Source organism: Diabrotica virgifera, chromosome 1 (genome assembly GCF_917563875.1).
Source record: "Diabrotica virgifera virgifera chromosome 1, PGI_DIABVI_V3a".
Classification (NCBI taxonomy): Eukaryota; Metazoa; Arthropoda; class Insecta; order Coleoptera; family Chrysomelidae; genus Diabrotica; species Diabrotica virgifera.
In genome coordinates, this window is record NC_065443.1 from 59,265,655 (window position 1) to 59,280,374 (window position 14,720).

A 14,720-nucleotide genomic window follows, 5' to 3' on the forward strand; every position below is an offset into this window, starting at 1 on the left:
TCAAATTTTCAAGCAAATCGATATATTTTGTAAAAATTGCGAGGTGAAAAGCTTCGGTTCCTGGACTATTAGTTGTTTTTTTTTTTAATAATATTAAGTGTTTATTTGTAAGTTGTAAATAAAATAGTACGAAGTAAGTCTCTCTTTATTTAAATAAATAATAGTTAGTGTTTAAAACGAAAAACAAGTTATTTCAAAATAAATAATTAGTGCCTAAAAATCAAATTAGTAGAGTCAGTGTAACATTATTATTAATAGATGTACTGTATGTTGGAGTATTTCTATTTTACTCTCAGTGCGCTCACGCATTGCGTGCGACTACTCGATTTCATTGTTTGTTTGCATTTGAGCTTTCACAGTTAACTTATGTGCATAGAAATCGGCCCACTTAAAAATTTGGTCATTTTTGATGTCTCATATTTCCTAAACCTGTTGGCCGATTTAAGTGATTTTTGAACATGTTATAGCCTGATTCTTTAGCAATACCACTGTAATAATACTGTTGGGTGTACCAATCAAAATATGTTTTTTTTTCTCAAAGTTCGCATCACCCTGTGGAATATTCTAGCATTTATAAAATTACTAAGTTAAAACCCAACTATAGCCTCATGTTTTCTTCCCATTCTGTTTTTTGATTCATTCGTTTATGTTGGATCATAAAAAAGTTAGGTACTTTAACAACTGCAGATGTTCTTCATCAACACACGGTGTTTCTAAATAAGTGCGACAAACTTTAAGGGATAATTCTGCATAAAAAAGTTATGTAGTTTAACAACTAGACATGTTCTTTATCAATACATAGTGTGACCAACTCCAATTCAGTCGAATCCGGGACAAGGCTGAAAACAATACCTGAAATCCGGGACTTTTCAATGAAAATCGGGCCATTTTTTTTTTTCAGAAGACGATAATTATTAAAATACAGAAACGAAAAAAAAATCCACCGTCCACCGATATAAAATGCATGCTTTTTCGATCTGGTTTAGAATTAAACTCTAGAAATTGTCGACTTTTTTCGTCCCACCAATTCAATTTGATGTGAATTGGAAGAATAACGTATTCAAAATTTCAAAATAGAATTTTACCAGAACGTTGAAAATTCGGATGGCCCGGAAGCCTTGTCCGGGACGCCGGGACACGACATCGTAATTCGGGCCATGTCCCGGATTTTTCGGGCTAGTTGGTCACACTATCAATACATGGTGTTTTTAAATAAGTGCGACAAACTTTAAGGGGTAATTCTGCATGAAAAAATAATGACAGTTGGCTTTATAGACGTATGTCCGCAAATGTTTCGTTTCAGAGATACGGGATGTTGAATTTTTTCTTACAAGCTGACGATTTATTTTATTGCTTTAAAACCGGTTGAGATATGTCAATGAAGTTTGGTACGTTTTAAGACGTAGTTATTGCACATTTTTTGACATACGATTAAGAATGTAATATTCACTATTAGCGCGCATACGTGTAATATGACCAATCATATTACCCGTATGCACGCTAATGGTAAATATAAAATTCTTAATTTTATATTAAAAAGTCCGCAATAAGTCTCTTAAAACCTACCAAATTTCATTTGAATATCTCAACTGGTTTTAAAGCAATAAATAAATCGTCAATTTGTAAGAAAAAATTCAACATCCCGTATCTCTGAAACGAAACATTTGCGGACATACGTTTATAAAGACAACTGTCACTATTTTTTCATGCAGAATTACCCCTTAAAGTTTGTCGCACTTATTTAAAAACACCGTGTATTGATAAAGAGCATGTCTAGTTGTTAAAGTACCTAACTTTGTTATTACCCAACATTAAAGAATGAATCAAAAAAACATAATGTTAAAAAAACCTGAGGTTATAGTTGAGTTTAAATTTCAGTATTTTATAAATGGTAGAATATTTCACAGGGTGATGCGAACGAGAAAAAAACACAGTTTCATTGGTACACTCGGTATACAATGAAAATTTACCTGTTTAGCGGCAATATTATTCCAGTGGCATTTTTAATGAATCAGGCTATAACATGTTTAAAAAATCACTTAAATCGGCCACCAGGTTTAGGAAATATGAGACATCAAAAATGACCAAATTTTTAAATGGGCCGATTTCTCTGCACGTAAAATATCGTATTATAAAAATACCTAAGCATTTTACCTCTATCGAAAAAGATGCGTTGCTGTCTATGATTGCACATGTTTTGGTTTAGTTCCTATAATACGAATGATGCTAATATGCAAAGATCCAACGGACCACTTTAAAATATTTGAAAAACATTTGAAAATATTGGTTTTAAAAAGAGGGAATTATCAGTGGTAAATAATTGTGAAACAAATATCGCACCTCCGCTCAAAGAGTGTCATAACTCAAAAAACTGTAAAATCGATTTTATTGCACCAACAGTTTAATAAAACTATAAACTCCTATCTCACAAAGTGTCACGTCTATGGGTCAAGTATTAATCGTTAGATGACACTAGTGTCATTATACGATTATCCAAAACCAACGACGCACCGAACACAAACAGTGTCACATATCGACTTGTGCAAAGCATTTGTCCATCTAATGCCTCCTCTACACATCATCGGCAGACGCGTCCGCGGAGGGTATCTGCGTATGCATTCGCAGATGTGTCTATCTATCTATCTATCTAATTAGCCTTCTTTGGTCCATCTTTGGACATAGGCCTCCCCAGTCCTTTTCCATTCTTCTCTGTCTGTCGCTACAGTTATCCACCTAAAGCCCACGTGCTTCTTGACATCATCTGCCCATCTCATTTGTGTCCTTCCTCTGCTTCGTTTATATTCCCACGGTCTCCAATTTATGAGAATTTTGTTCCATCGGTCTTCTTTTTGTCTTATAGTGTGTCCGGCAAATCTCCATTTCAACTTTACAACTTCTTGTCTAACATCCCTAACTTTGGTTTTCTCTCTTATCCACTCGTTTCTATTTTTATCCATTAGTCTTATGTGCAACATTTGCCTTTCCATTGCTCTTTGCGTTTTTATGATCTTGTCCATGTTTACTTTCGTAAACGTCCACGTTTGGGAACCGTAAGTGAGAACAGGGAGTACGCATTGATTGTATACCTTGGTCTGAAGATGTTGTGGATATCTTTTATTTTTAAGGACGTAGCTTAGTTTTCCAAATGCCGCCCATGCCAGTCTAACTCGTCTTTTGATCTCTGCTGTTTGGTTTTCCTTGTTAAGTTTTATAATTTGTCCCAGATATATATAATCGTGAACTTGTTCTATTTCATCTTGTCCTATCCTCATTGTGATGTCCTCATGTGTATTGTTAGATGTGTAGATGGGTAAATTTGATCGTTTGTTGTTTATATATCACGTCGGCGGACGCGTCCGCGAAATATCCGATTGTTGTCGGTTTTCCTAGCACAGATCAAAGCGAACGCCCGATGCCTCTCTACACATCTGACCTCTGACCTCTACGGCGCATTAGTTTTCGCAGTGAATTCAAAGTAGATATTGCGTCACCCGAGAATTAGCACAGACTGAACGATTTACAGATGTGTACCTACAGATGTGTGGTCAGCTCGTGATGATACATCGACAGATGCATCCGTAGACGCGTCTGCCGATGTGTAGAGAAGGCATTATGTGTTGAAAGCGTCGTTTGTCACGTTAGTTAAGACAGCATATGTGATTACTTTATTTATTCAAAACAATCTGCGTATTCAGTGCCAGATTAACCATTAGGCAAAGTAGGCAGTTGCCTAGGGGCCTCGGCCTCAAAGGGGGCCTCGCAGGGCCCAAAATGAAAAAATAGTAATTAGAATTAAATAAAAACTACTTATAAATCATATTATGTTGAAAAATATCGCGCAATACCTAAGTACAATAGATCAATAGGGCTATTACAATAAAAGAAAAAAATGAATGATGGAAAAGATCATGTAAAAGTATAGAGCAGAACATAGTAGGAACAAGAAGATCAGAAGCCTGGAAAATTGTGAAATCATTACAAACCAACACAAAAGACAAAAAATTATATACAATACATACAGGATGATGAGTGGGCGAACCACTATAAAATTCTACTTATAAAACAAAGAACAGAATTCAGAATTGGGCGAGACGGACAAAAAACAATGATTAAGTAGAAAGAAAAAATAGTCATAACAGACAAAGAGATGAAACAAGCAATAAACTCCATAAAGAATAGTAAAGGTGGAGGACCAGGAGGAATTGTGGCGGAGCTAATCAAATACGGAAGAGAGAAATGCAAAATCATATGCCGAATCATGGGAAGAGCAATAAATGGAGAGGACATTCCTAAACAATGGCAGGAAGCCTACATAACATCCATACATAAAAAAGGAAATGAAAAGAATGCGAAAACCACAGGAGAATAAGTGTCATCGCTATCATGGGAAGACTGTACGCCAGGATCCTCAGCCTCAGGAACAAAATGGAGAAAAGTATAGAAGGTAAAATCGGTGAAGAGCAACCAGGAAAAGAGCTGAGAAAAGATATGTACACATGGCGTTTGTAGACCTTAGGAAGGCATACGACACCGTGCCAAGGAAAGAACTTCTATACAAAGCAATCACAAAAATAGGCATACCAGCTAACCTAAGAGAAGCAATCAAGAACATATACAGGGAAAATGAAGTATATATAAAAATCGGAAACAAGATAGTTGCCAACTTCAAAACAACAAAAGGACTACTGCAGGGATGCCCAACCTCACCAACTCTATTCAAAATATTTTTAGAACATGCACTAACAACTTGGAAGTCAAAACGTAGGTGTATGGGAATACCGATAAGGGACGATTATCTCTACACATTGTGTTTCCAAGACGAGCAAGTGGTGATGGTTCAAGATGAGGAAGATATCAGTTACTTGGTAAGGAAACTAAAAGAGAAATACAGAGAGGTGGGCCTGGAAATAAATATGTAGAAAACAGAAATTTGGGCCATAAACAAAAAAAACAAAGGAGCATTCTGGCGACCGAAATGGAATGCTGTGGTCTGGCCAGAAGAGACATAATGTCAAATGAATAGATAAGGAGAATAATGAAAGTGGAAAAATGCCCTGCTGTATAATATAGAAGAGATAAGACTAAAATGGTACGGCCATGTTCGCATAAAGTACATGGATAAATAAGAAACAAGGTTGCAGAACGGAGCTCAAGAGGAACAAGAAGAAGAGGAAGAGCTAGAAGATCATGGAAGAATGAAGTCGACGAAGCCATGTCAAAGAAATGATTGGAAGACAGAGACTGGGAAGATCGTAAAAAATGGTTGTCCTGATTGACGGAAAGGAAACGGCACTAGCTGTAGACAACTCTTGATTATTCCTTTGGTGTATTTCTTCAAGCCACACGTTTTACAAAATTAAACTAAAATTTAGGAAGTTTAGGTCTACTAAAATATATGCATCTAAGGAATATCACTCAGTGATGGAGGGGTTATCCGAGGTTTTGGAGGGAGAAGGCGGAGGTTTGTTAAAGGGCCTCATAGCTTGTGTTGCCTAGGGGCCTCAAGATTCTTGATCCGGGACTGTGCGTATTTGCTCAAGAAAAGTGACACATTTATCACTTATTTATCTTTCTTTTTAAAGTATTTTGTGTTTAATGTTGTTACTTGTATTTAAAGTTACATCATTAAAGAATATAATTCTGTTAACCAGATAATAAAAATGATATTATATTCTGTGCTGCAAGTGTCAATTTTGATAAATAATATTTCGTCAATTTTTCGTTATTTTATCTGTATAGTGTCACAACTCAAAAAATAATATTTTTTTTAATATTATTAATAGATCTACTTAATACGCTATTTTATAGAGCTTCAAAAATTATTGTAACTGACTAAAATAGTTATTATTCTAATTTTAATAGTTTTTGAATTAAACCCGAAAATGTTGTAGGACAAACTTTAAACGTCGTTTTCTCGGAACTTTGCTTTTTTGACTTATTACTCTTTGAGAGGAGGTGCGATAATATTACGATGACCCAAAATCATTTGTGGACTTACTACTCTGTGATGCTCATTCATTCATTGATTCTGATTCCAACAGGGATGCGTTAAGACGCGAAAAAACCGGAATATACTTTAATCCTTTTATCGTTTTTAAAATAATAGGATAAGGCTACCGAAACAATTTGGAAGAGTTCTTAAATCTCTATTTAGAGTTTAGAGAATTTAAAACTCAAGCAGTTACTGCATCAAATGTCTTCCTTCTTCTTTCACTTAGCACATAGTAGCTAATAAAAAATATTCCATTCTGAAGCGGACTCTAACCAATTTCTGCACTTCATATAAAACTTTTATTTTTTTTTCTTCGCTCCGTAGTCGACTATGTGCTTCATCTTCCATTTTAATTGGGATTTTCTACGGTTACTTTATTTCCTAGTGGATTCTGTCCTCTTTCTTCACTTCCTGTTGTATTGTACCTAGTTTTTCTTCAGTGGGAGTTTCTAACTCTTCACTGGAGTTAGTGCAGTAGTAAAGAATTAAGAAACTTTTAAAGAATTTTATAGCATTTTAAAGAATGTAAAGAATTAAGAAAATCTTTACAATCACAATATTTTCAATTAGAAAAAAAAAGTGGTACTTTTTCCCTTATTTTACAAATAAAACTACCAATATCACCATCAAAATGGAAAAGGCGTTTGTCAATACCCAATCTAAAAACGAAATGCCTAAAACAATCGAAAAATAAAGTATCAGCAGGTATCGAACGCGATTCAACAAATCCTCTGGCTCAATGGAGTCGCAATTGGTAGACGGAACCAAAGCGTTGTATGCAGAACGAACCATTTCCTCCCCATGGAAAATTCGTGGCAAGAATTCTTCAGGTGAGGTGTTCAACTCACTGGTATGGTCGGTAACATCTAAAACAAAACAGGCTTTACTAGACACTTAAACACACGTAAGGATCTATCGTACTGCATGTAGTAGAACATTAGTCCAAACTGCTGCAGTAACGTGCAATAAATCGTGACCAGGGCCTGATTTACCACTAGGCCGACAAGGCACTGGCTAGAGCGCCAAATTTGTTAGGGCGAGGAACGGGCGGATTTTGTTCGCATTGCCTAGCTCCGAGTACACGCTGGCACAGTTTACCACACGTTAAAAGTTTAAAAAATATAAGAGCGATGATTTAACATACCACTTTTAAACATAACCGTGAGAATATATTATTTACCAATTCTATTACTTTCTTTAAGTTGTATCTGTAGACCATATCACAGCGCAGGTAAGGTGAATCCCGCTCTCGCTTTCCTATTTTTTGCCTATTATCTGTCTCATTAGTCATCGCCCCCGCCAACCGCCCCTCCAACCCCACCCCGTTGGTCAGCATGGCACTACCTGCAACTCAGGAAATCTGTTTGTTTAAAACTTATCGAACAGTCTTGGTATTTATCTGTATCGTGTACGGTCGTGCTATAGCATCAGAGGCCGAATTGTGTTTATTTTTCGAGTTTCTGTTGTTGCATTCTGAGAATGAGGGCGCTGTTATTTGTTTGATTTCGTTGTACAGTAATTGATTTTAATTTAGTTAATACTTATTTATTTTTTGTAGTATTATGTGTTATATACAAAATGAGTTTAAGAAAATTCAGTATTGTTAAAAAACGAAGTGGTGCGCAGTACAAAAAACTCAGTGTAGAGCGGGAATTGAATAAAGAAAAAATTCCTAAACTAACAAAAAATTTTTCTAAAGAAAAAGAGAGCAAATGAGAAGGACGAGGCCAAAGTGAAAGCCAAAAGTTGATTGCTTATGAAGGGTTGGGGGGGGGGGAGATCAAGGCGTGGGGCGCCAGAAATATTAATGCCTAGTCGGGTTCAACATGTAAATCCGGCCCTAATCATGACACGTAAACACAGTCTCGTTTTAACCATTGGACGTTTGGGGCGGGCGCCCAAGGGTAGGGACCCCTCATTTTATTAATAACAAATTAAAGTCCGCTAAATAATCGAGGACCATATTTTTTAAAATAGAGAAAAAGACTACGAAATACCTGCGATTTCGATATGGTCTGATTTTAAGACTGATAAATAAGAACTGTGACAACTTTTAAACCAAAGAGCTTAGAATATTGTAAAAAAATGTATGAAGCTGGAGACAAAGCTTATTATAGAAGATTAAATGAAAGCAACTCTTAGATTTGCTTTAGAGTAAAACCCAATGGAGGCAAAGAGAAGTGTTAAAGCTGTTTATTGTTACCCGTGCAAATTATTTTCAATTGAAAGAATAGTTTAACTGATTTTGGATATATTTTACCCACTGGTAATATTTGAATAGTTTGCTAAAATCTCGCGAAGAAAGTAAATTTTATCTGAACTCTATGGTTACATTAATAACAAGATCATCAGTTGGAGTTAGATGGATCATCAGTTAAATTGGAGATATAGACGCTGGCTTGAAAGAGCAAGTAGACCGCGAAGCTGACTATTCAGTAAAGGTCCTAAGAAGAGTTGTTGTCACAGTTAAATTACTTGCTTTTCAAGGACTAGCTTTTCGTTGAGATGCATCCGAGTGCATCGTGACATTCCATTCTTTGCAATTCGGAAGGGCCCAAAGTATGATACCTGGAGAAATCGGAGAGAAGAGGATATGGGACTACTGATGAGGAGGAAAAAAACCTCCAAAACCGGTATAGACTCTTCCTGCACTCTCCGATTTAACCAGAGTATTATGCAGCTGCTGCTGTATTAAAAAATCGATGGAAGTAAGATAGAAACCTTCGAAATGTAAGTCTACAGAAGAATTCTATATATACATGTCTTGGACAAAACACAGAACCAACTATATTCAAATGGGAAATTATTATTAAATAAATTCAAACAGAACCAACCTCTCAATTAAAAAAGAGCTTCATATAAAAGACAGGCTATTACAAAAAGTAAACCGAGCAAAACTAAATTACTTCGACCATATGACCAGAAGAACAGGGACTATGGAACTATTGGCAAGAGAAGGAAAGGTAGAAGCTCAAAGAGCAAGAAGAAGATCTCCAACACAAAGCCGGCCATATGAAACGGAATCGCAGCCAACGGAGATAGCAAGCTAAAAATATTAGAGTGTCACCACGCCCTAGCATGGGCTCAAGGAATGAGGAGTATTTTAGATAATTCATGTTTGTACGAATAAGCTTGTACATGTGTGAAATTACGAATACAATTTCAGGGTGTATGTGTGGACTGTAATAAGGATATTTTTAGGTGAAATTTACTGGTTCCAGTGGGACTATGAACGGGATGATATCAACAGACAATATTAACAATCAAGTATATAAAAAATGTTGCCAAAATTCTTACCTTGCGTTTTGATTACGCACGTGCACCAGTTCGCTCGCTCTTTGATTAACCACGTGTTTCGCGTTTTGATTACCGCGAACTCATAGATGCCGTAACACTTGTGGATTAAATTGTCCTTGCACTAGTTTTAATTGTTCTTAACGTTTAACGGTTATTTTACATCGATTACACTCTCTTATTTTGCGGAGATGTGTTGCCAAACGTAAGCTAACACACGAGAAAGTTCACCCTTAGCGGTCGTAGGAGAAGAATTCCATGTACCATCAAGTGAAAAGTGGTACTCGATTCGATAATATTCGATATACAAGTTGATCCGTCAACGGACAGTATTGGAAAAGCGTGGTTGTGCCCTCACGCGTGGCGAGTGGCACTAGATTATACAAGTTGACTTTACAACGGGCAGTAGTAGAAGAGAATTTTTCTCCCTCACAAAATGTGTAAGTATAGTCGAACCCGCTTATTAGAATACCTGTTATAGGAATATCCCGCTTTAAGGAATAGAAATTTGAGGTCCCAAAGCGTTTCTAATAACCGCACCAATGATCGGTTATTAGAATATCCCGGTTATAGGACTACTTTTGCTTGGCGCGAAGGCTATTCCAATTAGCGGGTTCGACAGGTGTAGGGGTGAGGGCAAGAAGTAGGAGGGGATGAACTGGACAGGGTTGGCTTTGTAACCATTGTAATTATTATTGCGTATTTTTTTGCCGATTTTGGTTTCTTATTGGAAATGTCACTTCTGTAACAAAATTCTTTAGTAAATGTTATTTCGTTACTTTCATTTTTTGTAATTTCTTTTGTGAGTAACTTTTAAAACATTCCGAAATATGTATATTTTCTATAAAAAAAAATGCAATATCTTACCTGTGCTGATATCTACTTGTTGGTCCTGTAGAGAATACGCAGATGGTGTCTGAATATCTAACCTTAAGACTATGTCATTTGTGGAATGATGTTCTGATTGATCAATATTTGCTTCAGTTACACTGTGACTACTGTAGTTTAAATGATCAGAATGCTTAATGTTATATCCGTTTTCCATGTTATTTTCTCTTTGAGTATTAGACATACTCTGACTTTCAATAACAGTGGGTTGTATGACTGTACTTTTATTTCTTTCTGATATTATTTGTCCCTGTTGTGTATCAGAAATGCTGCTTCTGTCATCGGTTCCGATAATATCTAACAAATAATACATTATGTAACTGTTTTAATAAGTAACAATAAATAATAAATTTTTAAATAGAATAGAATTTCCCCTTTTAAAATAAAAATTGAGTGAAATTTCTGAGCTCGGTAAATTTTGAATGATATAACCGATTTTTAAAATTAGACATGCGTTGAAAAGATAATGACCAATACTATCAGAAGCCGCCGTGACCGGACATAAATTTTTAAAATTTTTAGGAGTTTTGGGGAGGAGAACGAAAAATAGGCCGCAAATGGAGAGAGCCGTAAAATCCACACCCTTGGACCAAAATGGATGATTGATAATATGGGCGAGTCTTTTCGTAAACTTTAAGATGGTATTTGGCCCATTTTTCAATTCAGTCAGATTTAGAAAATCGAAAATTTCATAATATGTATTCGCGATGAAAAACAAAGTATCTGACCTCTGGTGGAATAAATTTAAACTACTATAAATGGTATAAACAAACCAGAAAATTGTTGATTTGAATGAAATTTGGTCAATATTAAGAAATTTTTTATTGAGTACATTAAAATATTTTTTCTACAACCGTGTTAAAAATGCAATTTTTAGCACTCCATACGAGCGTTAAAAATGCTACTTTAAGGCACTAGTGCTTTAAAAATTTTAAGGCACTGCAAGTCGTATTGACCGTATAGGCAATTTTGATGTAATTTCAAGAAAATATAAAAATGGAATGTCAGTCAAGTTCAAGTAAAAGTTTTTGTAGATATTGTCGTGTAATTACGTTTGTAGAAAAATATTGTATGATATGCGTGTTAAAAAGTAAATTTTTAAGGCACTCATGTGAATAGCAGAACTCGCTTCGCTCATTCTGCTAACTTTCACATGCGTGCCTTAAACGTGTAATTTTAACACTTATACCATAAATAACTATTTTCTACAACCGTGTTAAAAATGCAATTTTTAGCACTCCATAGGAGCGTTGAAAATGCTACTTTAAAGCACTAGTGCTTTAAAAATTTTAAGGCACTGCGGTTAAAAGTGAATTGTCAAATTGTGAAACGTCAAAATATTTATATTTCATTTATTAACACTAATATTAATAGTACAATTTGCGCAATTTGAAAAATATGCTTTAAAAGGTTTTTTAAAATTTAATTTAAACTGTATTATTGCATTTTTAACACGTTTGTAGAAAAGAACTATTAAAATTTGTTAGAAATACAACAATATATTGGATCATATATTTGACTTGGATCATATATTTTTTAATTGTAAGAAGTACACACATCAGTGGGACATTCTTACAAAAAATTTAAGAAGTTTAAACGTTTACGGTCCCTATAATGTTATGTATCTTTTGGCACTGAGTGATAAACGTATTTTTGATTTTATTTTGTTTTTCCTATATGACTGTAAAATTAAGTTATAGAATGACTAGATTAGGCTTGTAACCTTAAATGTTTTTCCTTTTGATTGCCTACATGCCTGCCTTACCGTGTGGGGTGGGTATATAGGTAATCAATAATTATTAAGAAAAAAGAAAAACCCTTGAATGAGAAAAGTGTGACCCTTGTCCTTATCCCATAATTTTTATTAAGATTAATTTAGCAAAAATTCACTTTGAAAATAAAATGTTTACTATATCTATTCTTAACAAAAAGGTCGGTCAGACTTAGATAACCTTAACTTAGATTAGTAATTAGATAGTTTAGATAAGATATATATTATGTTTATGTATGTACTATTTACTTTGTTTCTGGCCGCATGGTCTAATCCTAAAGCCAATAAAAAAAAATACAACAATAAATGTAGATGTTATTAGTCTATGGTTGTTATGATTTACGTATTGACAGTATAGACAGTTTTGATGTAATGTCAAGAAAAATATAAAAATGGAATGTCAAGTTCAAGTAAAAGTTTTTGTAGATATTGTCCTGTAATTGAGAATGAATAAATTAAAATTGTTGATATATAAGACGTTTGTAGAAAAAAATATTGTACGGTATACGTGTTAAAAAGTACATTTTTAAGGCACTCCTGTGAATTGCAGAATTCGCTTCGCTCATTCTGCAAACTTTCACATGCGTACCTTAAAATTGTGTTTTTAACACTTTTATCATAAATAACTATTAAATCAAATAGGTATTGTTCTGTTCCTCGATTGAATGTTTGTTTATACCATTTATATAAGCCATTTTCCTGCATTCGACCTGCCCTCTATATTTCGTTTCAATCGCGAATAGCGTCGCATATAGGGGGTTTTGCGCCACTGGCGAGAATTGCTGTTCTCTGGAATTTAAACAACAAAAAACCGCTATTAAATCTACAGGAAGATATATCTATTATTTATGAATTAGTCCGTATAGAAACAAACGATGTAAATATAACAAGAATAAAAAACCGCTAAACGCCGTAAAAATGAGTGGCGCATAAAATATTCCAGCTACAAAAGATCTGATATGAATATTACGTGGCGCGAAAATGGATTTTCATTTGATGCAAAACAAAATTCTAGTTTTATTTTAAAAGATTTTTCCATAATATTTGCTAAATTTGAAGTAAACGCGCCACAAAAGAGTAACTTTGATACAGTTTGAATTTTGAAACTCTTTTGTGGCGCGTTTACTTCAAATTTAGGAAATATTATGGAAAAATCTTTTAAAACAAAACTAGAATTTTGTTTTGCATCAAATGAAAATCCATTTTCGCGCCACGTAATATTCATATCAGATCTTTTGTAGCTGGAATATTTTATGCGCCACTCATTTTTACGGCGTTTAGCGGTTTTTTATTCTTGTATCAGGAGTTTTTCAAAGTTATTTATAAATTAAATGTATGAAGTTAAATGCAATGTTCCCCTATTACACGTCAGGCTTTATAAATGGTCACCTTTGTTGCATTATATCCCAAATGATCTAGTGTCCATCGAATGTACACTAGATTATTTTCTATTCGAAATAGATTGAAACAAAAATATTAAGATGGCCAGTAAATGAAGACGGATTGCCCGTTGCCAGATCAAATTTAGCGTCGCAACCACTACAACTCCATAAAACATTTCGGGAATAATCGTTAATTGGATTATACTTTTGTAGCTTAATAACTTCTAAACGGCTTAACCAATTTTGATCAGTAAACATGAGTTTGAAACGTATTGACCAGTAGTATCTGATGGATCTAAGGTCAAGTATGATAACTGAAGCTATTACAGGAATTGTTGAGCTTGAGAAACCGTTTTTCCCACAGGAAATAGATTTTATCATACTTATGAAGCCTATAACCTAAAAATTCGAATTTTCCCGGATATAAGGTATACACCGTTAGATTCGTCTTGAGTCCTTCTACAAACGCTAAGTTATTGGCGCAATTGGTAGGTTGAAATGTTGAGTACTTGTCGAAAAACCAAAATTTTCAAAGTTTAGTTTTTCAGTTTTTCGGCTATACTGAGCCGTGTGTATGTTTGATCCTGACTGCTTAGACACCATTTGAAAGCTTCAGTCAACACTATTGATTTGATGTACTTGCGGTTCTCCTGCCTCTTCTTGATCCGAATATATATACCCCAAAAAATATGCCGTTTTGTACCTACCAAGTCCTATAGCTGGCTTATGGGTGGTCAAAAGTCACAAACTACACCGGTTCTAAATCGGCCCTGACCCCCTCTTCACACAGAGAAAAAATATTAAATCGATTTAACTTTCAAACACACATACATACATATCCACAAACATTTTCCCTTTTTTAAATAAAAATTGAGTCACATTTCTAAGCTCTATAACTTTTGAAAGGTATAACCGATTTTCAAAATTAGACATGCGTTGGAAAGGTAATGATCAGTTCTATTAGAAGCCGCAAAGGTTGGACTTAATTTTTAAAGTTTTTGGGATTTTTGGGGACGAGAACGAAAAACAGACCCTAAATAGGAAGGGCCGTAAAATCTACACCCTTGGACCAAAATCGATGGTTGACATATAAATCGGTGAGTCTTTTTCTGAACTTTAAGATGGGAGTTGGCCCAATTTTCAATGCAGTCAGATTTAGAAAATCGAAAATTTCGTGTATGTATATACAAGAATAAAAAACCGCTAAACGCCGTAAAAATGAGTGGCGCATAAAATATTCCAGCTACAAAAGATCTGATATGAATGTTACGTGGCGCGAAAATGGATTTTCATTTGATGCAAAACAAAATTTTAGTTTTATTTTAAAATATTTTTCCATAATATTTGCTAAATTTGAAGTAAACGCGCCACAAAAGAGTAACTTTGGTACAGT

The 14,720-nt window shown here is 34.7% G+C and overlaps 1 protein-coding gene across 2 annotated transcripts in view; it reads right to left on the reverse strand.

The window, feature by feature from the left end:
• Positions 1 to 127: 127 nt before the first annotated feature.
• LOC114333841 (uncharacterized) overlaps positions 128 to 14,720 on the reverse strand; it is a 40,465-nt gene continuing 25,872 nt past the window's right edge. For both annotated transcript variants that reach the window (XM_028283830.2, XM_028283831.2), the window contains exons 3-4: positions 10,154 to 10,471; positions 128 to 6,858 (exon numbers count right to left, since the gene is read on the reverse strand). In XM_028283830.2, coding sequence (XP_028139631.1) covers positions 6,587 to 6,858; positions 10,154 to 10,471 — 590 coding nt within the window. In that variant the 3' untranslated portion in view covers positions 128 to 6,586. The remainder of the gene's footprint in view (positions 6,859 to 10,153; positions 10,472 to 14,720) is intronic.